General features: G+C 35.2%; 1 protein-coding gene across 1 annotated transcript; it reads right to left on the bottom strand.

The window, feature by feature from the left end:
- Positions 1-6,393: 6,393 nt before the first annotated feature.
- On the bottom strand, positions 6,394-27,347 carry ednraa (endothelin receptor type Aa). Its single transcript, XM_088910485.1, has 8 exons — positions 27,221-27,347; positions 24,827-25,318; positions 17,267-17,394; positions 14,277-14,475; positions 11,867-12,019; positions 11,332-11,465; positions 10,300-10,408; positions 6,394-8,610 (listed from the first exon to the last, which is right to left on the bottom strand). The coding sequence occupies exons 2-8, from the start codon at positions 25,262-25,264 to the stop codon at positions 8,470-8,472; spliced, it is 1,302 nt and encodes a 433-aa protein (XP_088766611.1). The 5' UTR covers positions 25,265-25,318; positions 27,221-27,347; the 3' UTR covers positions 6,394-8,469.
- Positions 27,348-27,766: the final 419 nt, after the last annotated feature.

Raw genomic sequence — 27,766 nt, 5'->3', positions numbered from 1 at the left:
GAGGGAGTGTAGGACGCGAGTGTCTGAAAGTACTGTACATTCTTTTGAGCACTGTTCACAGGCTTCTGGGAGCTACATTAAAACAGTAACCACATGAGATTAAACTGACAATAGCTGCTGGACCATGACTTGGACATTACAGTAACCTTCCTTTCAAGTACATCATTCCAATATTATTTGCTTTTTAATGTGCTGTAGACAAACAAAGGCACAGCAAACATACAAAACTGTTGCACTGGAACATAGGAACATCTGTGATATTCCTGCCATGTGTGCCAATTCAATAGGCTGAAGAGGCAGAGTCATTTTTTACAGTCTATGTATCTTCTAAAGATTCTAATCCAAGTTGTTTGTCCATTAATAATTATTTACCGTTGAGCAATATTGTAGGATTATGAGGGAAAATAGATTATTCAAATTACAACAGCATGCCATTCTTGGTGATTCTTCATCTCCATGCAGGATGGTGCACCTCCTGACTCTTGCGAAGAACTTGCTACAGACACATCCGGCCCAGATGTAGCTTTCTGACTTGCCTCACTCCTAAGTATATCAGGTACACTGTATTGCAACCATGAAATCTCTGCTCATGTCTGAAAAATATCCTTCAACATGTCATGCTGTAGCTGACAATCCTGGGGATTTGCTTACAGTATATTAGCAATTTCCAATGTTCTAATACATCTTGAATGCAGGACTTGAACTGTCATTGTAATGAAATACCAAATAGGACTTAATTTTTTTGCCCAATGCCATTTACATCATTCATGCCAATACTATATACTGTATAAAGACCAAAGTTTATATTCAGCGAGAACACAGAAACACAATACCTGATTGAGAGAGCAGTTAAAGGGGTTTTAATCATTAATCATATCTGACTTAACACTGGTTTTACCTGACAGTGAGTAATCTCTTACACATTTACTGTAAGAAAACATTACATTTGTGTTGGGATTTCAGAATGATAGCAAAAAATTACTCTTCACTTTATTAAAAGACATTTTTATTAGATTCAGAGAACAGAATTCCTTCTTCATGCTAAATTTCCTTTTGTGTGTTGTGTTTTACAGAATCATATGGCAATTTTGTGTCACTTAGTTCACCACACATTTACAATATTTCAGTTTATATTTCAGTTATAATTTATCTATAGAACCCCAGTGGGTCCACATACATGTACTGTACATAAAAATACTAGGGGCCCACACCTCCATAGCAGATATGCTGTGCAGAAGAAATGAATTTCGCTATAATGGGTGTAGTAAAACTGTGTGTATGGAATTATGCTTGCTGCTTTCTCCACTTCTTCACTGGCTGTCAACAGATTTAAAAGCAGAAAATGTTTGGCTCTAAAAGCCACATTCTATATAAAGGGTTTCCTTGGCTCCTCTGTGTCCCTCTGTTATTTGCTTGAGAGTTTTAGTTGATTCTGTGCTGGCAGGAAATTTTTTCCCACCAAATTCCTAAGAAATAAAACTATCATCATCTCCCTGTAGACAACTTCTTGAATCATAAATTGTGACACAAGAGCAAAGCTTTCTCTTATGACATCCAGACATTTTTCTAGACCTCTTAAAACACTCTTTCGAAACTGATTCTGACATATCTAAGCACAAACCCCGAAAACATCCCCAAGGCCTTTCTTAATGAGAATGTGACACACTTTGAATCTCATTAAGGTATGTGTCACGCCCTCTGCAGCCAGAGGACGCTCCTTCTCTGTCCTGTCTCTCATTTCCGGTTCTCTGCTGTCCTTCCGGTGTTTCTCTCTCTCTGGGGCTATATATTTCCGGGTCTTTCAGTCTGCCTTTGCTCAGCATTGACGTTCGGATGTCATGAAACCCGCCTAGCACCAGGTCGCCCCACGTCCGCTACCTGAGGGCATAGGTTTCTAGACGGCATTCCCTGAACAGCTGAGCCCGGGCTAACCCCCGTCTCGCCGCTACGCATAGGGTCTTTTCGCTTTCCTGCCATTCCATGGTTCATCCTCTCCGACATCCGTGACAGTATGTTAAGGGGTTCATGTAAACTCCGTGAACCTATAGAAATATGGTTATCAACTGACCAGGATGCCCTCTTGTTTTAATAGCCCGGTTTTCAATTAAAAAACTACATCATGTAGTTCAAATTTTAATGATGAAATTCCATATAAGACATCTTCTGCCTAAGCTGAAATCTACTACGTGGTCAGTATACATTACTTCTACAGAAGAACAAACCACATTTAAAATGCTACCCTTGAGCATTCTGTTCAGTAGGTACTGTAACAATATCTTATATAAGCTCATGAAGTTTATATAAACTTTCATTTTTTCAAAGTATAAGAGTAAATTATTATTTAATTTCCTGTATGTGTATCCATTAAGGACCCACAGACTGAACTCCATTTTCAGTATCATTTTTTTTTAATTGTACCAGAAATATCATTAATAAATCATCTTTTAAAAATAATAATGACAATCATTAGTAGTATTAGTATTTTTATTAATCCCATAAATATTTTATATACAATACATACAGTTTAATCAGAGTTTTATCTTCATAATGCTGTTCACTAGGCATTAAGATAAAGGACAAGACCATTTTACACTCTTAGCATCCAACTTGAGAACAGAATATTTATAACCTTTTAATTTTCACAATCGGTGTTAAGTAATTCTGTGATAAACCATGCAAAAAGTCAATGTTGTTATTGTAAAAAAATATATATTTACATAATGTTGTTCTGCTACACAATTATGTGTTTCGGAAAACAGAATTTCACAGATTGCTACAAGGTTAAGGAACTGCAGTATTTACTCGTAAGTTAACAGCAATTAACAATAGCTCAGAACAAACATGATCGTTTTTTGTGATTAAATTGTAAACCAGATGTCTCCTAATCTTACTGTGACCATGCCTTGAAAAGCCATAATCAAGAATTATCAGATGATTTTAACCATACCTCATAAACTAATGATGGGGTCATAATTGTACCTTTGGTATCAATTCACTTGTGTTATCTTCAATACCTGTGAAGTCCATAGTTTGTGACAAACTGTAGCCTTGGAGTTCACTCCATCATTCTGTTAGTGGGTTTGGAGTGGCAAAGCTCCACCAACAACAACCAAGACTATCCGAATCTAAAACAGTTTCCACTCCTGCTGCATGCACAGCCTAAACTCTAATCAAGCATTTGTTACATAGTTGGTCAACCAGACATTATGTGTGGCTTGAATGCTACCAAACCAGCATTATACTGTAATCCTCCAATTATTCCTGATGATTCTAATTCATTGCATTGCTTGCACTCAAATTGGCAGTGTGGCCAAATGTGGATAACACCCAATGTGTTGGGTAGAAGTTTAATTCCATACGTTAATTTAGTTCATTACACAACTTTTTTTTTTACACAAAGTCAGAAATTATTCTTTAAAGATTACAATTCCAATATTGAGGAGTACAGAATTAAGAGAAAGGCTTAACGGGCTCCATGTTTTTTAAAAAAAATGAATAATCAGATGTAATTACCTGTATTCCCTTAACATGAATATACAGTATGCACCCAGTGCCAGTGGATAAATTATTAGTAACCGCTTCTTAAAGTAATCAACTTTTTCATTGAAAAGCACTGTTGGCTTCTGATCCCTAAAGCTATCACAATCCCGTTCCCTGGTCATAACAATATCCAGATCTCAAGTCTATGGAAAACTGGTGGAGCATAGAGCTCAATCCCATATACCACTCCTCTCATCACAACCTCACCTGAAGGCAATTCTGTTGCCTTACCAAAATTCCCTTTTCAGGTGTACATGTGTATTTTAAACCATTTTACTCCTCAAAGGAATATATTTTGTTGTTGGTTTCCTTTTTTGAGCCAAAGCAACATTCATTAGATTACTTAGAATTGAAATTATTTGATTAGGACTCCTATGGGAGGTTTCTATGGGAATTTCGCTTTTATAGATTCAAGTGAAGGAAAGTGGCTTTAAGCAAGCAGTGGGAAAAGGAGCATAAAACCCCATAGCCTTGTAACCAGAATGTAACCAGAAGGCTGTGGATTCAAAACCCAGATAATGCACTGCTATTCAGGAAGGTGCTTAACTCAAATTACTCTAGTAAAATGCTTATCTGTATTGATGTACACCACTTTGTGTTGTTCTTCATAAAATGGTCAGCAAAATAGTATTTAGCTTGAGAAAAATATGAAAAAAGAATGGCCCATGCAAAACAACGGGGACCTTTTTAGTCCTTTATAAATTAATTATGGTAATCAAGGTAATTTGTCTCTCAGATTTTAATGACAAAAAAAACATTTTCTGAAATTCCAGTCCTTTGAAGTTACATCTGCAAAAATGTCAGAGATCTGCCCCATTTCACATGCTCCAATACTAGGATGTTTCTTATGTAGCAGGATATGTTAAATTGCCACACTCCAATTACATCCAATTACAAACATGTTTGCTTTTATTAGTGTACTTAAAGGTCCACAGCTGACTTTGTAGTCCGGTTGTTAACATACTATACATAACACTCTTTTACAAGTTATTGTGCTAGAGAGCTTTTCGGGTCTGCTTTGGTTTAAGTTTGATGTGGTTTGTTAACTTTTTGTGTTTTTTGTAAATCTGATACAGTACAGTATGTGTATGAGGCAAGCATTCTGCTTTCAATATGCAATCAATATGTACACAATATGCACCCAATCTGCTACTGTGTACTTTGCACCTACAGTAACACTTATTTCATAAGTTGGGAACAGCCTATTTAAGACAGAGAAGAGTTGTGGTTCGAATTAGTGAACTTCATTGGTGTTACTCACCTGGGAGAGGAGAATGACAACCAACTGGAGGAACCCCCCCCCCCCCCCCCCCGCTTCCTTTTCCTTTAATGGGGGAAGAGCCAGGTGCTGTAAGGGTAAAACAAGGGTGTGTAGGGTTAGAGTAAGAAAAATGGCATATTTATATGTGGGCATGAGGAAGCAGGAAAGATTAATTGACCTCCTCCTAAAATTAAGTTTAAATTCCATTAACCCCAAATTTTTCAGACTTTCTGGTAAAGAAGGCCACATTCAGATTCTTTTTATCTTTACTCTTTAGTCTGTATGGAATTCAAAATTTAAGGAAGGATTAATAGAGTGCTTTATCCAACACTCATTGTTCCGAACCTCATTATTCTGAATAAGTAGAAATGTTTAATTCCAAGCACTTTAAGAATGTTGATGAGGAACATCAAAGTACAGTATATTATTTCTGCATTTCCCACCTAAAGTTTTATCTCAAGTGTGTTTTTTAATTGAGAATACACTTTAATTTCCTGTTTAAAAACTGAAGATATGGGACAATTTGTGAAATTTTGAATCTCTGAACATAGCTGTAGTACATGTTGGAACTTATAACTTAAGGCAATAAGCTACAGTATTGAAATGAAGTATTTACAAATCTTTGCTTTCCTGCTGCATGTGCCATAAGGGTATTGTAGATTACAATTAGATACAAAACAGATTGTGATTATAGTTCCTAAGCTCTTGTTGAAATCTTTCCTGTTTCTCAGAGACACCTACAGAATAGAATATGTTTTATTCTATTAATTTATTAGTCCTAAAGCAATGCAATACTGCAAACCTTTACCCATACAAAGCCCCTTCCACATATATGTTAAAGCAATGATTCCCAACCTAGGTCATAGACCACTGAGACCACTGAGAACTCTGGTTTTTGCTGTAACCAATTTCTTAAACTAAACTGAAAGATTACTGACTTAAATTTTCTGTTCAGAAAGTAATTTTAGATAGTCTCTTAAAAGGGAGGGTAGTATTTGTAGTTCATAAAAACCTTATACCAATTTATGTGTTCTGGAACTCCCCTTATTCAGGTGTATTGAAATGTATCTAGTGGGACCTCATCAGAAGGAAAACAAGTTCTTAGTGGGAATATATGAAGCCAAGTATTCCCTCCTGTGATTTCTCAACCTAAACTGTTCACCTGTTAAGAGCTGTTCAGTCAAAAATATGGGCAAGCAAGCTGAGTGGCTGTGCAAAATTCTGTATGTTGTCACTATTCCCTAAAAGTGGGGTGTTTTTGGAACCCAGAAATAAATGCAGATAGAAGTTAATCAAAAACTGAAAAAAACAAGCTGATCTGTTAAAGTCATCAAACATCACTTTGGAGATTTAGAGCAGAATTGGTATGAACACCAGCAATAACAGTTCTCCCCCAGGCAAAGGGTTGAGAACCACTGTATCTCACAAACCACAGATGTCCGCATCTTCACATTTGACACATACAGTATGGCCCGGAAATCTATGAAGTCAAACAGCCATAGTGCTGTGTACTTTGTTTTTTAAAGCTTTAGCATTTCCAGAGTCAGGTTACCAGATGTTACACAGATTAATTTCTTGAACCCCCAAAAATATTTTTAGAAAACTGAAAACAAATATTTATTTCCTTAAAGTCTTTAGATAGACAGATATAATACACTTTACCATACAATTAAAACAAAAAGTTTAAACAGCTTTAAATGTCACATCTGTTTTAACTAATAAAATCTTATTATGAAATCATCAGCGCTTTAATATGGAAAATGAACAAACATGAACAAAGCATAACTTTACATTTACATTTTAATTTTTTCTTTTAATGAGGAAATTATATCATTGCTTTACTAAAGTGTCAAAAACATGTTTTAAAGCACAAAATATCAAAGTAACCAACTTGATGAAACATATCCTCAAGCATTTCTAAGGTTCAGATTTAAGGTATGCTGCTGTTGGTAATCCTGAGAAAATAAACACTTTGGAGTAAACTGATCTCTTTACTTTCTGAATCTTCTAGCAAAAAATACTCCGCTATATAATGCCTTTCATTCCATTCAATAAGTGTTAAGGCAATTTCGATTTAATTAATGATCATGGCAGAAAGTTTACCTTCAAACATGCATGCACAGATGTAATCTCTCTATATTTATTTAACCAATGATTTCATAAAACTGATGTCAAATGACTTAATCCTTGTTTCCACCAGTTTCAACTAGCAGACAGCAAAAAGCTTATAACACAATAAAATAAAAACTGGTTTAAACACAAATAAGTAAACATAAAAATGTTCTCCCTCATACAGTAATTGCATTTTTTCACTTTTTTTAACAATTTCCAGCACTTTCACTTATCGTGATATGAGCGAATAGATGATTCCACATGGATATGAGGAAGCTCAATAGTGACGTCCTGCTTTAGGAATGGCAACAGAGATTCCACATGCTGTTATTTTTGTTCATTTTATTTCTGTTTGTTGCCACGTGCTAAATGAGGCATTTTAAGGGCAATTTAGAGTAATATAAAAGACAAATACAGTTGTGATCTTCTTATGGAAAGTGGTATTCAGTTTTTAAGGTTTCATAAAACACAAACCTCATCCATCTGCTTTCATAATGGACAATACATCTGTCCTATTATGTACTTTCTGGTAAAATACTAGGACACAGAAAAAGAAACTTTCCTAGTATAGATAAAGAAATCAGTACCAGGTTAGCAGAGTTTCTTTCAGCATACTGTAGATAAAGGGGACTTAATTCTCAAACATAGAAATGGGTTTTTGGGATTATCAAGGTGAAATATGCCACCTTTTCGTTCAAAGGGTGTAACAAACAGTGTGTTGTTTCTCCTTTGCTTTCTGTGAGGGAGAAAGGTATGTTTGAGCACAGACAAATGATATACTGGATTATCCGCATAAAATGTATGTTTTCAGCAAAGCATTTACAATTTTAAAACACTATTAATACTATTTTTGGTATAATACTCCTGATTTGCCTCCAGAAAATGCTTTCATTCATATGCAAGATGAGTTATTAGCCACCAAACACTCTTTTCAGTCATTAAAGAATGTATGTATCATTTATAGTGATTTTCCCTTGCAAAAGAAATGACTTGGTTTTGAGAAATCAGCTGTGATGCACCTCAGCTAGGTGATCAGTCCATTGCTCCTTTTCCTCCATTATGGCATTCTGCCATCCATTTTGTGGGGTGAAGGAATGTAACATCCCATGACTGATATGAACGACCCAGATACACCTCAGCTACAGTACTCAACCGAGTAAGACAGCTGTAAGATGTGTCCAACTTTGTTTTTCTGAATTGACAAACAGTGTTACAGGCTTTCACTTTTGTTTTAACCCCATACTGAAAATATATTTGTTTGTATTACTTCATATATTAAAGTGTACAATACAATCCACAGCTGCTCCTTGTTCTCCAAACAGCTGTAGCCTTGTAACAAATTGACCTGCATCTGATGTCAGATCCTGAAATTGCTGGATTTATTAGGTGCCACAATTACAGAGTCAATGTGTCCTTTGTTCTGTGGCTTTTTTTGCTTTCATTAAAAGCTGAGTGCATTTAAGCTGCCCAAGGAAGAAACTTCCATCCTCTCTCCAAGCACAGTTGCCGGCCATGCTGGTACTCTGTGCTGAAGAGTGTGCTCCAGACAGATCCATTCAATTATCGCTGTCCTTGCGCAAGCTGCGATCAGGGTTGTGGTTGTTCGGCTCCTGGTTTTTGTACTGTATGCTTGTCCCATTCAAAGGCACCATACTGCTTATCAGATTCCCCGAATAGCGCCAGCAACAGAGACAGGACTGCAAGATAAAAGGATGAATCAAATATACACTTAAGAAACATAATTAAGCAATCGGTGAAGAGCTGAGAGCTACATTTTTGTGTGAGTTTAATTTACACTAGTTGGGTATACAGCTTTAAGGAACTGACATGTGTAGTTGGTGTCAGGTTTGTTCAAAGCAAATCTTTGCTCAGTGAGAAAATTCTTTGCTGTCCATTGTGATTTCCATGTTTTCAGGCCTTACAAGGCATGTGCTTACAAATTCAATTATTTATTAATGGGCATATCAGCGGAAAGAAGATCCAATGTATCGGACTGCTGGTAGTGCCTTAAATAACTATAGTGTCAACAGTGGAATGTGTCTTAGAGAGTTACCACCTAGTGCATGATGTTTCAATAGGGAGGTGGGTTATAGGGCTCTATTTATAGTGAAGATGTCAGTAAGGTTTATTTTCAGTCTGATCAGTTTCTAATCATGTAGTCAACTTAAAGCTCAATATTATCTTTGGAGAGGTCACTCCCCTGCAGCCCTGTTATCCTTCCACAGCTGTGCACTGTGAGATCTCATTGAACTTAAATTCAAAGCTCTGCAACCCAGCAGTGTGATGTTATGAAAAAAAAACTTGTGTAATGGATTCCAGTATTTATTCAGAAACAGAGGCATTAATACAGAAGCATTATGAAAATGTCTATTGATTCATAATGGCTGTTTTAAAAAGAAATATTATTTAACATCAGTACGTGTGAAATACTGTTTACTTTGAAGTGTAAACACAATGATAGCTTCATTTGCCCAACTTGATTATAATGTTCATAAATGTTGTTTGTGAAGTACTGGTCTATACACACTGTTTTGAAGGTACAGTAATATTCACTTTTTATGCAAAAGCTTAGTGGGATGATCTTCTAGAGAGGACTTTTCTTAAAATACGAAACTTGAATAAAATTGCATTTTGTACAGTGTTTGTTGTTATAAAGAAAACAATTCCACAGAACAGTATTGATTTTGTTATAAAGCAGAGGCTTAAAGTCACAGTGAGCATAGTTCATTTACATATGACAAATGAGACAAACTGGGCCCAACCAGCCCCTTTGGTAGTTAGTAGCTATTTGATCCGAAGGTCTCATTCTGCTATCCAAAAACATAGCTGGGCAGTTTCTTCCATTTTCACGCAATCCTATTCCAAACTCCAAACTCCCATAACCCTCAAATTTGAGAACTACCATTATTTTGCTTTTGAATGGGACTGCAAAGTGTTTCTAATCTGTTTTTGCTATATAATGGGTATGTACAGTTCTGTAGTTTATTACAAATTAATAACAAAGCTGCCCAGGAGTCCTGTTTTAATTGATCGAAGCTTATTGTTAAGCATGTCTCGAAATGGCATAAAAGGTGCTCTGAAGTTTTCTACCGCTGTAGTTTAAAAGGAATACACTTCTCCTGGGAAATGCTAATCTCTGAGCTTATAAGATGTGTGTTTTTTCTCGCCCACACGTCCACTGGTGGAATGTGTGGAGTTGGTGACCTCTTCTCAGATATGACATTATAAATCACTGAACGAGTTTACATTTTGTGAAAGGAATGTGTTAGTGTGGATATCATTTAAAATACAGTCACCCGTCAACAAGAAATCAATATTTATCTTCAGAAAAGGGTTGAACGAACAGAGGAGAATGACCCACTGTATTTTAGAAAGAAACTACTTACTTTGAAACAATTTTTAAATTTCTTGCTCACCAAATACAGAATTATAGGGTTTATACAGGAGTTCACAGTTGCCAAATTAATGCCAGCATAGTCGAGTATCAATAGAAAGCTGAAACAGAGAAGAGAAAGTACTATTAATGACAAAAAAAATCCAAAATAGAAATATGAAAGTATTATTTTCAAATACTGTATATTTAGTAGCATCAATCTTTTCTACTAGGTATATACTGTGTATATGTTTTGGGAGACACTATATACGTAAAAGAGTAAAAAAAACATTAAAAATTAGTTCAGGTGGGTAGCTGCGTCAGCATGCGTAGGCTGCAAAGGAACAAGTAATAGGTTTATTCCATGCTGAAAAGAGAAAAAAGAAAACATAACGTTTCGGCTGTGGAGCCTTCTTCAGGTGTCAAAATTACATGAATTACATGAATTTTACATGATTTTAATGTATACCATACTGAGTTGCATATTTGGATTTTGTTTTCAGATGGTACTTTTTATGTATAGGAAGCAATGTCCAAAACAGATATTGAATGAATTTCACAAACATAACATTTGATAAAATAATAATTCAAACATAGGTCTACTAAGATAATTACAAGCAGGAGGAGGCCATTCAGGCCATTTAGCACATTTGGATAACAGGATGGCTAGGTAGCTACTGTATACTCCCAAAATTAGTTCTATACTCCCAAAACCCAAATCAAATACATTATGAAGTAAATCTACAGTGACAAAACTTACAGTATATATAACTCCTAGGGTATCTAAAAGTAACAAAACATAAAATTAATTAAATGATTTTTATTAAAAATCAATAAAAATTAAATGAATTCAAAAGTTTAATAAAACACAATTTAATAATCTATTTCTAATCTTACATAATTTGGGGGATTGATTATTCTTTTGTAGGTGTACAACATAATCAGAAAGTAAAAACCCTATATGGGTATTCTAATTCCATTAACACTGCTTACTATATCTCATAACAACTATTTTAAAAATTGTCATAATAAAAGCAGCACTTACTTCAGCAGGTCACATCGTCCTTTGTCGGTGTCAATATACACTGTTTTTTTTAATATCCTGCTTATATGCAGTGGGAGCCAGCAAAGTGCAAAAATAAGAACTAGGCAAAATACGGCTTTGGCCACTTCACGCCTCTGCAGCCCATGGAAAATGAAAACATAGATAATTCAGTGAGAACACTTTTTTGTAGACATTAAAATAAATAAAGTCAATAATGATATTAAATATGGATTGAAAACATTTCTTATTGTTTTCTTCTTCATTATTATTACTATGAAGTGTATACAATGTTGTAGTTTATACAATGTATGATTGTCCAATGGTGGGATGTCACAACAGGAAAATGGCAAATGCGAAGGACTCTTCTTACGGATGGAAAGCAAGAAAGGAAGCAGTAAAACAACAGCTACAAAGGTGTCCTGTATGTCTGTTCTGTTAGAGGAAACCTTTTGGATACTGTCTGTCCTTCCACGTCCATTGTCATTTCAGTTCAACATGCATTGTAATGATCAGTGGTAACTGCTGGAGGATGTACCTGTTTGAGATGTTCGCTCAGGACGATTCTCAGACTCCCATTCCTGTGGTTCAGCATCTCACACGTCATGAGAGTGTAGAAAAAGGCTGTGCAGGCCAGAGGCACACAAAAGTAGAATCCAAAGAGCCACCAGTCCTTCACGTTCACATAGGTCTGCAGAAGCAAATTAAGACGTTGAGATCCGCAAGATCTTCTCTGAATACTGGAAACAGTTTATGTTTTTTAGTTTGAAAAGCAAAATGAAATCTAAACTGCTGTTTCTGTAGATGCAAATATGCTGTTGGAGACATTAAGTATGAGTACTCTGTATCCAAACAGAGCATTGGTGAACACTGGGTCTTCGTGTGCAGAGCAATCAAATTCCATCCTTGGAGGAGCAGATGGATTTGGGGCATTTTTTGTTTGGCTCAAGAAAATTGAACACATGGAAATTCCACCACTGATTCTTTATCCATGTTTGTTTAACTAAATTAATCTCAAAGTTTTGAATGTGATGTTTCCTATCAAATTAATTAAATCAAGACTACAATACTCACAGGAGGCCTGCAAGTCCACAGAAAGGGAAAACAATTTGAATGAAAAGTGCATTCATTTAGCAGGTACAATAAAATGTAGGGTATTAGATTTTAAATACATAACCTGCAACATTTTGTGTTTAGACTACAACATGGTACCCATCAATATTTCATCTACTTTAGGAGATTTTGTTTGTCTACTGAGCTGATATACTGTATAGTATATCAAATTCTAAGTACAGTATGTTTCCTTTGTGTTTTAAATTGTTAAGGCAGTATTATTCATGATTTTTTAACAGATAGCAAATGGCGTGCCATCTCTGAACATATGGGTCTGCTTTGCAAATGTGTACATTAGTCAATAGTCATTACATTGTTTCAATTGGCAAAACATGTTTCCCATATCTATTGTGTAGTAGGGCTGCTGGCCCATAATATCTGCCAAGTGGGTACTGTACTTCAGGGCTGGATGATGTTGGTTCCTTCCTGTATATAAAGAACCCTAGGATGTGAAGCTATATTGGGATGAGTGGGATTTATTATTTTTAAATTATTAAATTATTAAATTCACTGGAATTAAGATTAAGACTATACATCTAAAACTCAATTAAACCTAATTTAAGTGATTCATTGCTGATAAAAACTCTTCTTTCAATATACCAATGACAACAGTAATATTAATATAATTAATACATGTTTTTTAGTATGTTTTCTGAGCACATATTTGTAGTTACAATCCTTATTTTTGTTTAGATTTACTTCAGACTTCAGGAGTTTATAGTACTTCATAGTTTTACATTATAACTGTATAAAATCAAAATGGTCTCCTAATTATATTTTCATTGTTTCTGTCTTTTGTACAGTGTCATTACAATTCTTCCCAGTTTACTGGTGCTGCTGTTCTTCCAAGTGATCTTTTATTTACCATAAAAAGGCATAAAAGGCTTTAGAGATGCTGTTTAATGTGCATGGCTTTACATTAAGAGCCTATTGCTACTTCAAAACCAGAAAAAAGACTTTTTTGTAAAAGAGGGCAATCAACAGTACAAAAGTACAAACCCCCAAGATGAATGTCAAGTTATAGTTTTTTAACAATGAGGTTTGACGTCTTTTTCCTTTTTCATATGCAATTTCTGTACTTGCAAGCGTGGGTACATTCCTGAATACTGCTGACAATTTCCTTATATTAGCCGAATGCTATTTCAGGAAGGTGAGAATTCATTTTTCATTTTAAATCCACGTGGGAATAGCTGTAAAGGATGTAGGGAGGGCATAAATTCAATAGAAACGGATCCTTCAAAATTAAAGCAAAGCTGTTGCTCAAATTTATTACAGTAGGTTAATGCTGCCAAAAAACAGATAAAATAAAGGCCTTAACTGAAATCATATACTGTATGAACTTTCCACCAATTCAATTATTCTTAAAATGTTTGTAGCACTTATAGACAGTATATTTATAAACACTTTCTACTAATCTGTAGATTATTTTTAATAGCTCTTTCTGTATGAAATAATAGCCCTTCTGTACAATGCATGTTAATTTTATAGTTTTTTTAACATAAATATAATTAAGAAGTACACATTTCTGACACTACTCCAAAGCAAGTTTATTAACTAACTAAACAAATAACTTAAATTCCCTTTTATTGTAACATTATATGTGTTGAGAAATGTTCAGAACTCTATTTGAATAGAGTTGCCAAGTCTTGTCTGAAAAATAAAAATTAATGCTTATTAATTTTACAGCAGTTTCTTTAGGAGAGTTCCACATTATATTATAGCATGTTGTGAATTTAAATCTGAACCAAACTTTATGACAGCTCAAACAATTCAATCAAAAATACAGAGGGAAGTATGTGCTTTTTAATAATTCTAGATTAATGAATCTGTTTTACCATCATTAGATAGGATTTTGGGCTCAGCATGCAAGTTGAGATTGACATGTTTTTGTATTCAAACTGGACCATGTCAAAGACGATAGCCTCAGGCACAGCCAGGGTGATTGATATGACCCATATGGAGATGATTTCTATAGCTGTCCGCAGTGGAATCCCAGCTCCCTGGACTCGACTCCATGAGGCCACAGCCCTGTACCTGCAACACAGAATAGATCTCTCAAAAACAGCCTTGCAATGACCTGTGCACTCTTTCACTGACACAAGATCCTTTACTCTCAATTAGTTATTTCTTAAGTAAGTAGGAAGTAAAACAGCACAGAATGTGGTTAATAAATTCTTAGCTTTAAACAGAATAATTTCCCTGTCAATTCTATTATTACTAACTGCGGATCAATGTCCAGACAATATTTATCTTTTTCTAAATCTTACTACAATTGATTTTTCTTTCAATGTGATGGTTGAGCCCTTCAAATACAGCACAATGGCACTTGATAAAAACTTTTATCACTTTTATAAATACATTTTACAATATTGATTTGTTTTTTGGTGACTTGTTCACAAGGTTTACAAAACAGCAGACCAGAAAATAATGTTCTTCCCTTTGATTCTCTTTAAGATCTGCTGAATAGCTTTACAGGCGGCAAAAGACACAGAGGAAAACTATCACAAGAAATGAAAAGATTTGCACTTTCTTTGAACCATTTGTATTTCCAGTGTATTTGTATTTCCCCACTGAGTGTCCTCTCAGTGTAATATATTTTTGTTGAACTTGCTGATCAAGAGCATTAGTCTCTTTCCTTTGTTTTATATGAGATTATCACAACTAAAAGTGCTCTTTATAGAGATTATTCAGGCAGCATCTTTACTGCAGCTTGTTAAAGTTGACCCAGTGTTTTTGTTTTTTATTGAAAGGTCAGAGGAAGGGCACGTTTCCTTAGGTTTTGATGAACAACATATTTTTGAGGTAGACCTGAAAGGTTCTTTTGTGACTAAGAATATCCTTGAGGCACTACTCAATCACATGACCAGAAAAACAGCTCGTCTTGGTGCAGAGCACAAGAAAGCTAAATAATATTAAAAGATGTTGCAGCTGATGAGCTAGGATGAAATCTTTAGTCTTATTTTGGATCTCCCTCTTGGATCTCTTTACAGAAACTCCCAATGTATTGTTTTTGCCAAGATTTTCTTTCAACTTCACTTCATGTGTTTCTTGTTGCATCTATGGAACTTGTAAGCTGAACCTAATGATACTTCATTAGAAATGTCCAGGTAACCATTTATAATGTGATGGTTAAAAGGGTAAAGAAAGAGTTTTGAGACCACTTTAAGGTACATTACAGACATTACAGCAGTGAACGCAAGAAAACAGTAAGACGCTGAGGGGATATTGCATATCTAACCTTTTTATAGTGCTTGGAATGAAGCTCACCACAAAAATACTACAATAGAAAAAATATTTTTTTCTTGTTCTACAGCTTCCTACAGCTGTACAACGTTCTTAATAAACTGAGGACATACTGGACTGTCTTCACACTTACACAGCTTCTTCCTTAACGCCTAGTATTTTATATAAAAAAGGAGACAGTTAATGTCAGCATTTCATAAAATAAGAAAAAAAGGAGACAGTAATCAGTTCAGGGCCACAAAGACTTCAGTGGAAGTGAATGAATGACATTGTTCGCGGTCTAGCATCTCGGTACGATATTCTTCACTTGGAGTCAGCCATTTCTCTTCACAGCTCTGCTCTGTCTCTTGTGCACATCAGATTAACATTTAACCACATGTCATAAACTGCATCACTGTTGTTTTCATAAAAGTATTTTGCATAAATATTTAGTCCCTACAGTAAACACTGCATGGTCTTTACTATGTTTACATCCCTGTACACAAACTGCCGGTGTTTTTAATTACAAAACCAAACAACAACAAAACTACATAAATCAAGGAACTTAGACGCAATGAAACATCACATAATCAGTTTACTTCTGGTTCCAATAATATGGAATTTTCTTCACTCCAACTAAAATATCCAACTAGAAACTATATTACTTATCTTAAGGACAAAGGCCTTATTAGCTTATTAGTTTATCTTTCAACCCAGAGGCAAACATTACCATATTAAGTCAAAAGTCTTTTGTTTTATTTATTCTTATGTATCCCAAACTTTAAATATTTCTTATCAAAATTAGTTATGCATTGTGAATATGGGTAGTCATATATTTTCCAGACAGTACCAATTTTGAGGTGATAGGGAGGATCTGAATTAAAAAGTCAATGTGCAGAAAACAATATACTTGTTTATGTAATCCTTCCTATATACTGTATAGTATTTTACTACTTTTAATTTTGTGTATAAGAATATTATACATAAAATATTATTATATTTATATATATATATGGAAAGAGTTCTGTACATCAGTTACATCTACTACAGTTTGTTTACTAAGTAAAACTGCATTACTTAGGTACTGGGTCATTATTATACAGTATATAGCTACAATACTATAATATTTATATACAGTAGCTACTTTCATTTATCAGACATACAGTTTGTATATCTTATATGTAGTAAAATTTTCAGTTAATCTGCTTTATTTTAATATAATTTACAATATAATAATTATTATTATTCAAAGAACTAGAAAAATTATGTGAGCATTTGTTACTAAAATAGTCTGCTTTATCAATTAATAATTGTCATTAATGGTTTTACCTACAGAACCTATAGCAGACACAGTTTTGTAATTCATTCTATATTTCTATGTCCTGTCTGAAAATAGGTGTTTGTTGTAGTTTATTGTGAAATACAGCTGTACATTTGCAAGTTTGGGCGGAGCTACTGAGTTTTGAATATGCTGTTGCTTTACTGTGAAGCATTTCTAGTAGTTTGGGAATCACAGATGGGTACAGTAAGAGTCTATTTAGATACTACCAGATTTGAAATATTCAGGGCATCTGAAAGTGCAAAGGGGAGTAAGGATGAATACCTGTCAACGCTGAGGGCACATAGGTTTAAGACAGTGATCCCCACTGAGGCCTTCTGGAGGAAGGGGAACAGTTTGCAGAGGAAAAGGCCCATTGAAGAGTCATCAAAAGGCCACCGGTGTGCCAAAATCTGAGGGTAGAACAGAGCCATATTACCATCAAAAAAACAAAGGCAAGTTGAACATTTCTGCACATGCTTCTAAGATCTGGGTACAGAAAAAATGATTAAGTGAGGAAGAAAAAATAAAAAACAACAACATTGGTTTCATGGTCATCTTTGGGTTCAAAATACTGCATGTGTCTTGGGGAACAATCAACCACTCATCCTTGAAGATTTAGATCAGGGGTCCCCAGTCCCGATCCTGGAGGCCAGATGTGTCTGCCATTTTGAGGTCTGATTAAAGCACTTCCTTCTGAAGAGATCCAATGAAGCCAGCAATGAGCTGAAACTCAAAGACCCCCTGAAAACCTATTGACACACATGGCCTCCAGGACCAGAACTGGGGATTCTGATTTAGCTCCTTCAGCTACAGAGAGTCCTATACTGGAGACTAAAGGTTTGAGAATGGCTGAAATTGAGAAAAAAATGTTATCATTAGCAAAGAGAACCTGTATCCCATTTTCAGTAAGGAGTCACATATCAGTACAAGCATGCTTACAGCTGTTGCATCATACAAGTCAGAAGCCACCTTCAGCTGATTAAAAGAAAGTTATTTTCAGTTCTGTCTGAAGCACTCACTTGTGGGTGACCCTTTCTGTTTGATAACATGGATGCTAACCTTCTAACAAATTCCCCAAATGAAATTTTGCTCTCTTCAGTTTCTAGGTTTGGTAGGGAATTAAAAAAGTGTTTTACTTTTTTAAGTGCAACCATTCAAGGGTAAGAAGACTGCAAAGTAATAAAATGGTATTACTGCTTATGGTAATAATGGAGAAAGAATCTGTTACTGCTTTCACATTCTCAATAAATTGCTGGTGTTATTCTTCTTGGAAACGATTACACAGCTATTAAATGTGTGCAAGAATTGATACTGTGAGTTTGTAGACATTGAAGAATCGTTTCCGCAGAACCATCCATGACTAATTGCAATTATTCTCCTCCTCCTGAAGGCACTAACGTCTGTCCTGAGGGGAAAACATGTTCCTTTTCCTCTTGGGCTCTTTTTCATCAGTCCTAGTCTGGCAGTGTTCCTTTCTCCGGGATTGCCTTTGGCCATCACATTCTGGGGTGATATCTGGCAACTCACTGTGGCCTGTCAAGGAAATGTTTCAGTGGTGCATCCTGTGTTTATGTTTCCACAAAGCATGTGGTTTAATTAGAAGTGTGTAGGACAATGGAAGAGGGGAAAAGCAGTGACATCAATTGTATTGCTACATTCTTTACAAAGTGATCCACTTTCAGTAACATCAAAAGCTTTGAATGTTTGTGATGCATGTACTGTAGCAGTAAAATTACTTTATTTTCTAATCTCAGAAAAGTTTATTTTAAAATCTCTTCAGAAAAACGCTGTTCAAAAGTACTGTTTTCGACTGCTATGTTTTATAACAGTAAACCATCGAAAAACCATTAAAATGGAAAGAATGGCAAGTTCTTTTTTATATATTCTGCAATCAATAAATGTATTCTCTTATCTTGAAGTAAATTCACTTTACTGATTTCATTTTTAATTCCTTTTAAAATACTGAATGCCCTGTCAAAACAGAATGCTTAATATACAGTATACTGAATAAAGTAAAACAACAACTGTAAGACATAATATCAGTACGCTTAGAAGTACTCTTGCTAAAATAAGAATTGTGCAAGACATGGCACCTTCCATGCCATGATTTATGCATGCATTCAATGAGCTGAATAATTTTGTAAAGTTTGTGGAAAATTCATTTTAAATGGCTAACCTCTCTCTTGAAAGATTATTCAATCGTTCTTGTCAGACTCAAGTGGTAGCATGAATCTTTTGTTTTATGCTTTTTGTCTCTAGAAGAATAGGGCTCTTTAATTGCCTTTGGCCAGAGTCCTTCATAGCCCAGTGTTCTGAACAAACTGCTATTAAAGCCGGGTTTCTCAACATAAACCACAGATGTAAATTGCATTCTGTCAGAAAATAGCTCTTACTACTCATGGAGTTGTACAGTATGTTCTTTAGATATTAGTTTTAGAAGTGTACAAGCAAAATTAGTTTTGAATTACAACTTAATACAAGCACTACGTAAATCTCTAACAGGATACGTTATAATTTGTTCAGGTTCACATCTTGGATGAAACTATTTCTGCATGACTTTTGTTAACAGGATAAAAAAAGATTTGAAATTAACAAAGACCACTGAAATTTTTATTTGTAAGGTAAGATAAAAAAAGATAAAAGAAAAAAAGAAAATGTACAAAGTCATCTTGTTATTAAACAAAATCAAGACAGAACACAGCAAATATTGTGCTATTGTATAAACAGCATTATCTATGTAGTTAGAAAACCTATTGCAATTGTATATTTTGTTTTAGATATATTGCATCCTTATTTTTTGTTTTATGGATTAAGAAAGAAATTGATACGAAACATCCATCTTTAAATGGCTGATTTGAAGAGTTGAAGACCTTGTTTTAGGTGGAATTAAACTGATTTGTTTTATTCATTCTTTGGTCACTAAAAAATAAATCCTTGAGTCAAACCAACAATTATAATTTATATAAAAATAGTATGCTATGTATAATTATAATTACAATTATATTCAAAAGATATTCTAAATAACAAAAAATACAGTAATATCTGACATAAATTATTTACTAGATTCCAGATTAAACAAAAGGAAAAAAAAGCTTTGTAAATACTTTTATTTTTTTTCAATTTATATGTGTAAATACAATAGAAAGAACATAACTCAGTAGGTAACATTTGCTTCCCAATTCAAATTTTTGTCTGTCTTTCCCCCTAATAATTTTAAAATTGATTCACAATAAAAGTTTTTTACATTTTATTCTCCTGATTGAAAGTTAGACTATAAACTGTACAATGGGCTTCAAACCGGTATCTCAAATAACTAATAAATTAAATAAATGAACAACAGTTGTATATGTGTCATCAGAGTGGATGTATCAAGACACTTAGGAGTACATTACGTACTGTATATAAAGGCTGTCTATCTATGTGCAAAAAATTGACTTACTGTACTGTACAATATATTAATAAAATTCCATTATAGCTAGATGAAAGTACTGGCCTGTTTTGAGGCTGGTATAATGATATACTCTGGAGACATTTTTATGAGGAGCTACAGACAGTGAGCTAATTACATAAGAGCACAACGGGGACCTTTTACGTTTCAAAATTAATTTTCTATTTATTTCAGGTCTCAGGTATGGGACAGAGAAAGCAAAACAAGAGAAAAACAATAACTTAAACAGGGTGGATGTATTAAATGTTTAAAGATCTTTTGACACATTTTTTTAAATGGGTATTTCAATGACATGCTGTCAACGTTTTACGGATGTGTAAATTGTCACTGTTCTTGTGCATTGTACGTAGCTGGTTTCCAGCCCAGGATGTACCTGTAGCAGAGATAAGCACTCAGGATCATGACTGTACGTATGTTGGCCTGCCTTCAGCTGTCTTTCCTTTCTCTTTTGTTTTTTGTCCCTCCGATCCACACCTTACACACCGCCCTTGACTGTGCTAACTATAGGGTAGCAAGCCCTATAGTTTTAAAAAAAGAGAGGGGTACCTTTCATAATGTGTAATTGTTTATGTAGGTGAAGCCAACACCATAGAAACAGTCAATACCTACAGTAACTGTCCTATTGCCCTACCTCCAATCTTTAACCCAACTATTACATTTTTTAAATGTATATTTTCTCTTGTCTCCCATATCTGAAGAAGTAATAGCTCGTTTTATCACAACACATTGGGGGTACTGTCACGGATGTTGGAAGGGACGAACTGTGGAATGACAGGAGAGCGAAAAAAATATGATGTGTAGCGGCGGAATGGGGGGTTAGCCCGGGCTCAGCTGTTCAGGAAATGCCGTATAGAAACCTATGCCCTCAGGCAGACAGCATTATTCCAATTCAACCCTCAACCTTTGACTGGTCCCTACCTTCTTCTCACTGCAAGACTTAGTGAGAGTAGCACTACAATTTGTCTCATCAGCTGATTTATTTTAACATTTTTTTCAATGTTACTGAACAGGCTTAGTGACTGTGGTCTCAATACAGTGAGAAAATCTGAAATGTTTCCACAATTATCTCCAATTATCTAATCAAATTCAAGATCAAGTGCAGTATGTGCTAGTTTTACTTACTGCTACCCATCCATGACAGAAGGAATTCTGCAAAGTTCTATATTGCGGTCACAATTCTCACTCTCATCTCCATCCACAGTAACAGCTTCAGTCCAGGAGCATACATTTCTTTAATTCATGTTTAAGAGAGAACTTGATTGTATGCTCTGTAGGATCTTGTAGGGCTTTTGTAATACATAACCTGCAGTTACATCTTGACTAAGAAACTATTCTGTTCGAGTGAAACAAAATAACTGTTTGGAAATATTTAGATATCTGTCTGGGATGCACAATAACTTTATAAAAGTTCATATTAATTTCTTATGAAATAAAATTATATCCATTCAGACCTGTATACTAAAATGCTTCCAAATTCCAATATTTGGTTCTTATATTTATTTTATGGAGATTATAGGAAGGCGTGGTAGTGCAGAGGTTAGCATTTCTGTCGTGCAGTGAGGGTCACAGGGTTCAATTCTGTGTTTGGGCTGCTATGTATGTGTATGTATGTGGAGTTTTTATATTCTCTCTATGTTACGGTAGGTATCAACGGTGTGCCCTGTTTTTTTCCCCACACTCCAGAAATATACTGATACAGTGTAGGTTAACTGGTGTCTGGGACAATGGCTCTTGATGTGAGTGTGTGTGTCTGTGTTTCTCCCTCACGACGGGCTAGCTTCCTGTCCAGGGTGTATTCTGTGTTGCACTCTTTGCTTGAAGGGATAGGCTTTGGCTCCCCCATAGCCTTGAGTTGAAAGAAGGGGTTACAAAATGGATGGATAGAGATGTTAATGATAACATTGTAGCTAAAACCATACTAAGGAAGCACAATGGTCTACACCACTCTGCTGCAAGATTTGTAACTAAACCTTAGTATAGGTATCTGGTTAATAAGCATCTGGCTGATGCTTCTATCCATATTCACATCTATTTCTAGGTTGATATTTAAATAGAACAATCTTAGTACCTTGCTCAAGGATTCAATAGTATTCATATGCCTGAGATTTTAACCCAAAACTTTTCACTTACAAGTCCAGAAGCCTGAACACTACTGTTTTATGTTAGATGTCCTTACATCTTGGTTAATTGGCCTCCTCTTCATACACGGAGACTGAAATACTGATTTATTATCTGTGACATACTAATTGGGAAAACCCTTCTTTACTTGCACAACTTATTTCCCTCATAAAGTTTGACAGCAACTGAGCTAATTAAATTAGTTTTGGGCTTTTGGTCGTTGTTCTTTTCAGTTTGCAGCTGACTGGAATTCGTTATAGAAAAAAAACATGAAACTAGACCAATTTCCCTTTGCAGATGCTTTTAGCCATTAGCTTGCCACAGTGCTGGTTGACATCTGTAACTGCAATACTTGTTTCATAGATGTTTTATTTATTTATACACATTTTATTTATTTATTTTTCTTTGGACTTTTATTGTGTTGAGGTTTTGTTAATAGCCTTTTTTTAATGTAGTGGGACTTCCATGTATTTTCTTCACTAATGTTTAGTGATAAAATTTTGATTTATCTGTCTAATTCTGATATGAAAATAGGCTGTTCTATTCACATGTACTTTTTACACTCCTTGCTACTGTACGTCTTGAGAATAAAATTATATAAAGCTGACAACATATGCAAGTATAATCAGAAATGTGCACTTGGGAGTCTTCATGTGGAAAAGTGTTATGTGCACTCATAAGGGCACAGAGATTAGCTGGCTCAGTGAAAGAAAGAAGGAATGAATGCTGGGAACAGAGCTACAGTATCAAAAACACTGCAGCATGAAGTCACTAAGGGCAGGAATTCCCAATCCTTGTCCTGGATGACCTGTGTGTCTACAGGTTTTCAGTACAGCTGGACTTCTTATGGCCTTATGCAGGTCATTATTGGCTCAATTGCACCGGTTAGTGCAACAGTCAACAGCTTCTCCCAGTTCTTCAGGTGGTAATGCTTTAAGGAGATCTGCAGAAACATCTGGCCTCCGGGACCAAGACTGGGAATCACTGCACTAGTGGTGGTGCCACCAACTGACAGGAAACACTTGCCATTTGCCCAGATACGTTGTGTAAGTGTTTAACCAATTGCTTCCGTGCAGCAACAATCACAGCATCTATACTGAACATTACTTTTTTAGTACTGAAGATATCAGCAAAGAAAGACATTTTGCAAGTGTCCGAAATCTATCTGCCATTTGGCGAAGGCAGAGGCTGTGAATACAAGAAAAAAACATAATGTTTGCAAAGGTCTGCTAAGGGAAAAAAATTGTTTACAAAGTGGAAGGGGACCAATAATGCCAGCTTTTGGATTCATCTTGCTTTTTATTTTGTCACACACTGCACAAATCTGAAACATATGTCAGGGTAACTTAATCAAGCAATTCCTAACAAACAACAGCTTTTGGTCTTCTGACATTGTATGTATTGTTGATGCTATATGCCATCTAGTGAAACTGCTATAAACTGACATCAGAATGAGAAAATCACATTTAGTTACATATAATTCAAAATTCACCCTGAAACAAAAACAAAGGGGATATCACATTTCAGTTCTTTTTTTCATACATCAATCCCCTTTATATAATTTTGGAGCACTGTTCATTTAAGTGCACTTTGGTCAACCCATTGGTAAATCTACACCATTCCAATGTAGTTCTTTAATATTTCAGCAGTATTTCATGCCAACATGGCAAAAAGCACTCATGTCTTTATTTCAGCCTGGAATCAGTGTCCTGCACTGGTCCACTATACCACCAGAGTTTTAATCAACTTAACAGCTGGACGGATGCATTTATCAATGCCAACTACAACCATCTAGTGCCACTGACGTCAGTTGCATTACAGATAGAAGGCAGAACTTCTCAGTTGTCTGTGTTCAGTGTTTCTACCAGTCCTCGCCATGCCCTTTGCCTGTTTGTTTCTGGTTGTATGGTGGACATTCCCAGTACTAAACACTTACCTAGTGGTTCCTTGATTTGAGTGAGTAATTTGGCCCAAACCACACATATATTTTATGAAGCTCTTGCCAGAAAAGTTTTTACTAGCAATCAAATTATGTCATAGCCAAAACATACAGAATAAACCCAACATTATCCGTCTCATATTTAATTTGACTCTGGAGTTGTTTCAGTATGGATACTGAGTCATTCTGAGCCATCAGGACCCATTTAAAAATCCAATTGGTGTATTAGAAATGTAGTTAATGGCCAAACTGCCTATTACAAATGAGGAGAGGATGCGGGAATTACTATCCCAAATAAGCTGGGATAACATTATGGAAGAATGTAATGAATTCCTACCTTATAGACATGGATGGGGATGTCGATGGCAATGTAGATAAGATCCCCTAGTGCCAGGCTGGCAATCAGTGCATTGGGCCCATTCCTCATGCATTTGTTCTGGTAGATAATCCTTAGAAGGGTGGCATTCCCAACCATGCCAATGACAAAAATGCAGCAAGATATCACCGTGTTGATGTACTGGAAATAACCTTGGATTTTGGTTTGTGAACTGCACATGGGCGGTCTTCTGGGAACACTGTCATTCCACTTTTGTAATATTGTAGAACGGTTACTGAAAGGGGCTGTGCTGGGGCTCTGGGAGCTCGGCGGAAGAGCGGTCAACAGAAAGTTCTCCACCTTGGCGGCTCCTGAAGACACATTGGCAACATCTGCCTGACATGTTCCAAAACTCACAGCGCAGATAGCCACAAACAACACGCTGAACTTAGATTCCATCCTCGTTAATGAAGAATGACCCAATGAAAATTCAAAGTCCTCTGGTAAAATGACCTGAATGAAATTAGAAAAACAACATATAAATGACACAGTTTTCTAAACTGAATACAATTATACTTAATGCAAACATATTTAACACTCAGTTTCTTAGTAAGCAAATAGCACAAACCACCAGTATTTATAAACATTAGCTGAAATTTAAATAGATTTGTTTGCCAACATGCAAAAGAACCTAGTTAAAATAAATATTTGAGGGAGGAGCTGCAAAGGAACTTGCCTTCTTAAAGCAAGAAGTACCTTCTTTTCTAATTTTCAGAATTAATTATCCTTATTCCTTAAAATAATTTTTAACTTTGAAACTTTTTAAACTATAACATTTAAACTATAAAACTGATATTTGTGTGCTATAGATCTTTACTGTACATATACTGTACTGTACAACTCATTGAAAAACTTCAAAATTGTTGCTTGTAGAAGTGATCTGTCGTATATTCACTAATAATGTGATCTTGTATCCTTAAATGCAATGTATGATTAACAAAATAGTTATGATAGGACTGTCATGTTCAATATTACAGTTCTAAAAATGCTGTAGACCTACTGTATATCTATCCTGTCTTATTTGTCAGATAATGGAGAGTGTTTTTTTAGAAACTATCAGGCAGCCCGTAGTACATGCTAAACTACACTTCAGTGTTGTTTTTTGTTTTGAAAGGAGAGTTCTTAAACAATATATTGATAAAATTGAATGCTAGCACATTACTTTATTTGAGACCAATTCCTAATTCAATATTTAATCATATCTACCATAATTAAGTAAAACTTGAAAATACTGTAATTTACCGTATTCTCTTTAATAAAAATGTCTCATTTTGAACTTTCCTATCTTTCCTGACTTTTTTAGTCTGAGTGGTCCAGTCACTGCCTGTTTTGTGTTTGACTGTTTGGACAAAAGAAGGATACTTCTTCATTGTTGTTTTGTAAAAACATCCCTCGCTCAGTTTTCATGAGTGTGGTTTTCCTTGATCTCCATTTCCTTTCTGTTTCTGATTTTAGAACAGCGACAGTAATTTCGCAATCCTGTGTTTTGGGATCTCTGAAAAATACCTTGTTTGGTTATGAAAAAAGGAGAAATTATATACTGTAAATATTGAACATATTAAATATATTTTAAATATTTTCCTACAGTACATAGTGTTTCCCATGGTTTTAGTTTAATATAGAGTAAATGTTCTGTACTATGTTGACCCATAGGGTATAATAATAAGTACTTTTAAGGAATGTTACAGTGGTTTAATTATGTTCCAGTACAGAAAAGTGAAAAAAACACGGGGTGAAACTATAGAAAACTATAGTAACAGTAAGGTAAAACCAGAGAACTAGGGCAAAACATATTTTAAAGAGAATAGGAATGTATTTTTGTAAAAGCACCTGAATATCATTCTATATAAAACCAATGAAACAGTACTGTGGGCCAAATAACTGACCTAGTGTTCTTCAAATAAAATAATTTCTCCTTCCTATTATATATTATATATATTATATTATATAAGAAGGTCTTGCTTTCAGTGGGTTATTACAAGGTTCAGGAAATGTACGTCAAATAAAGTATTCAGCTGTGCTAACTTTTCAAAAGTACAGAATGAATCACTGTATCAGAGTAAGGCTTGCTATTAACTTTCTTACAGAGACTTTAATCTTTAGCAGACCATTATGCAATAGGTCAATAAATCCCAATAATATCTTGAAAACCTTATCATGTCTCTGCCCTGATTTGAAATTAAAATTCTGGCTCCTGAACAAAGTCCCTGCTGCTGTCTAGTACACAAAGAACTATTTAGCTGACAGCCCTTCATCTAGCATCACAGTTTAGGATCACTGTAACGTAAATGGGCTCTGTGACAGAAATAAAACTGATATATTTATAAATAATAAATGCATTTGGTTTTCACCTACCGTTCGTAAAATGTTCTTTTCCCCTTGGAACCATCTAATGAAGTTTCACTTAGGCCCCCAGACATCTGTATCACATCACATGAGTAATTAACAGAGTATCAAAGTATAGAAGTATCCCACTTGGTTTGTATGTCTGCTGTGAGGTGCTGAATATTGTGTCTCAGGGTTTTCCTGTGGAGAGTTAGTTTTTTTTTCACCTCAGAGTCTGTCTGAAAGGCAGCAGAGCATTTTGACTGGGTGGGATTGAAAATCTCCACCTCCTTCAAGTAACAGCCTGGGCCCCCAAAGGAAACACCAGCTCCAACTGCACTGCCTGCTGACAGTCATCTCAAAGCACAGGCTCACAGGCATCTGGGAACACAGAGTTCCTAATCTGTTTCCCTCTCAAGATCGTGCCCCTGTGCAACAATTTCCTTTGCTAAAAGCTTCAAAGATAAAATCTAAAAATATAATAAAACAGAAACAGTTCCATGCCCACTTTTCCTTCCTTTGCCATATTGGTTGCAAAAAAAAGGAGTACCCATGGAAAATATAAAATAAATGATT

This window comes from Atractosteus spatula, chromosome 1 (genome assembly GCF_055471065.1).
Source record: "Atractosteus spatula isolate fAtrSpa1 chromosome 1, fAtrSpa1.hap1, whole genome shotgun sequence".
NCBI classification, from domain to species: domain Eukaryota; kingdom Metazoa; phylum Chordata; class Actinopteri; order Semionotiformes; family Lepisosteidae; genus Atractosteus; species Atractosteus spatula.
Note: the sequence above shows the minus strand (reverse complement) of the source record. Positions and strands in the feature narration are given on the sequence as shown.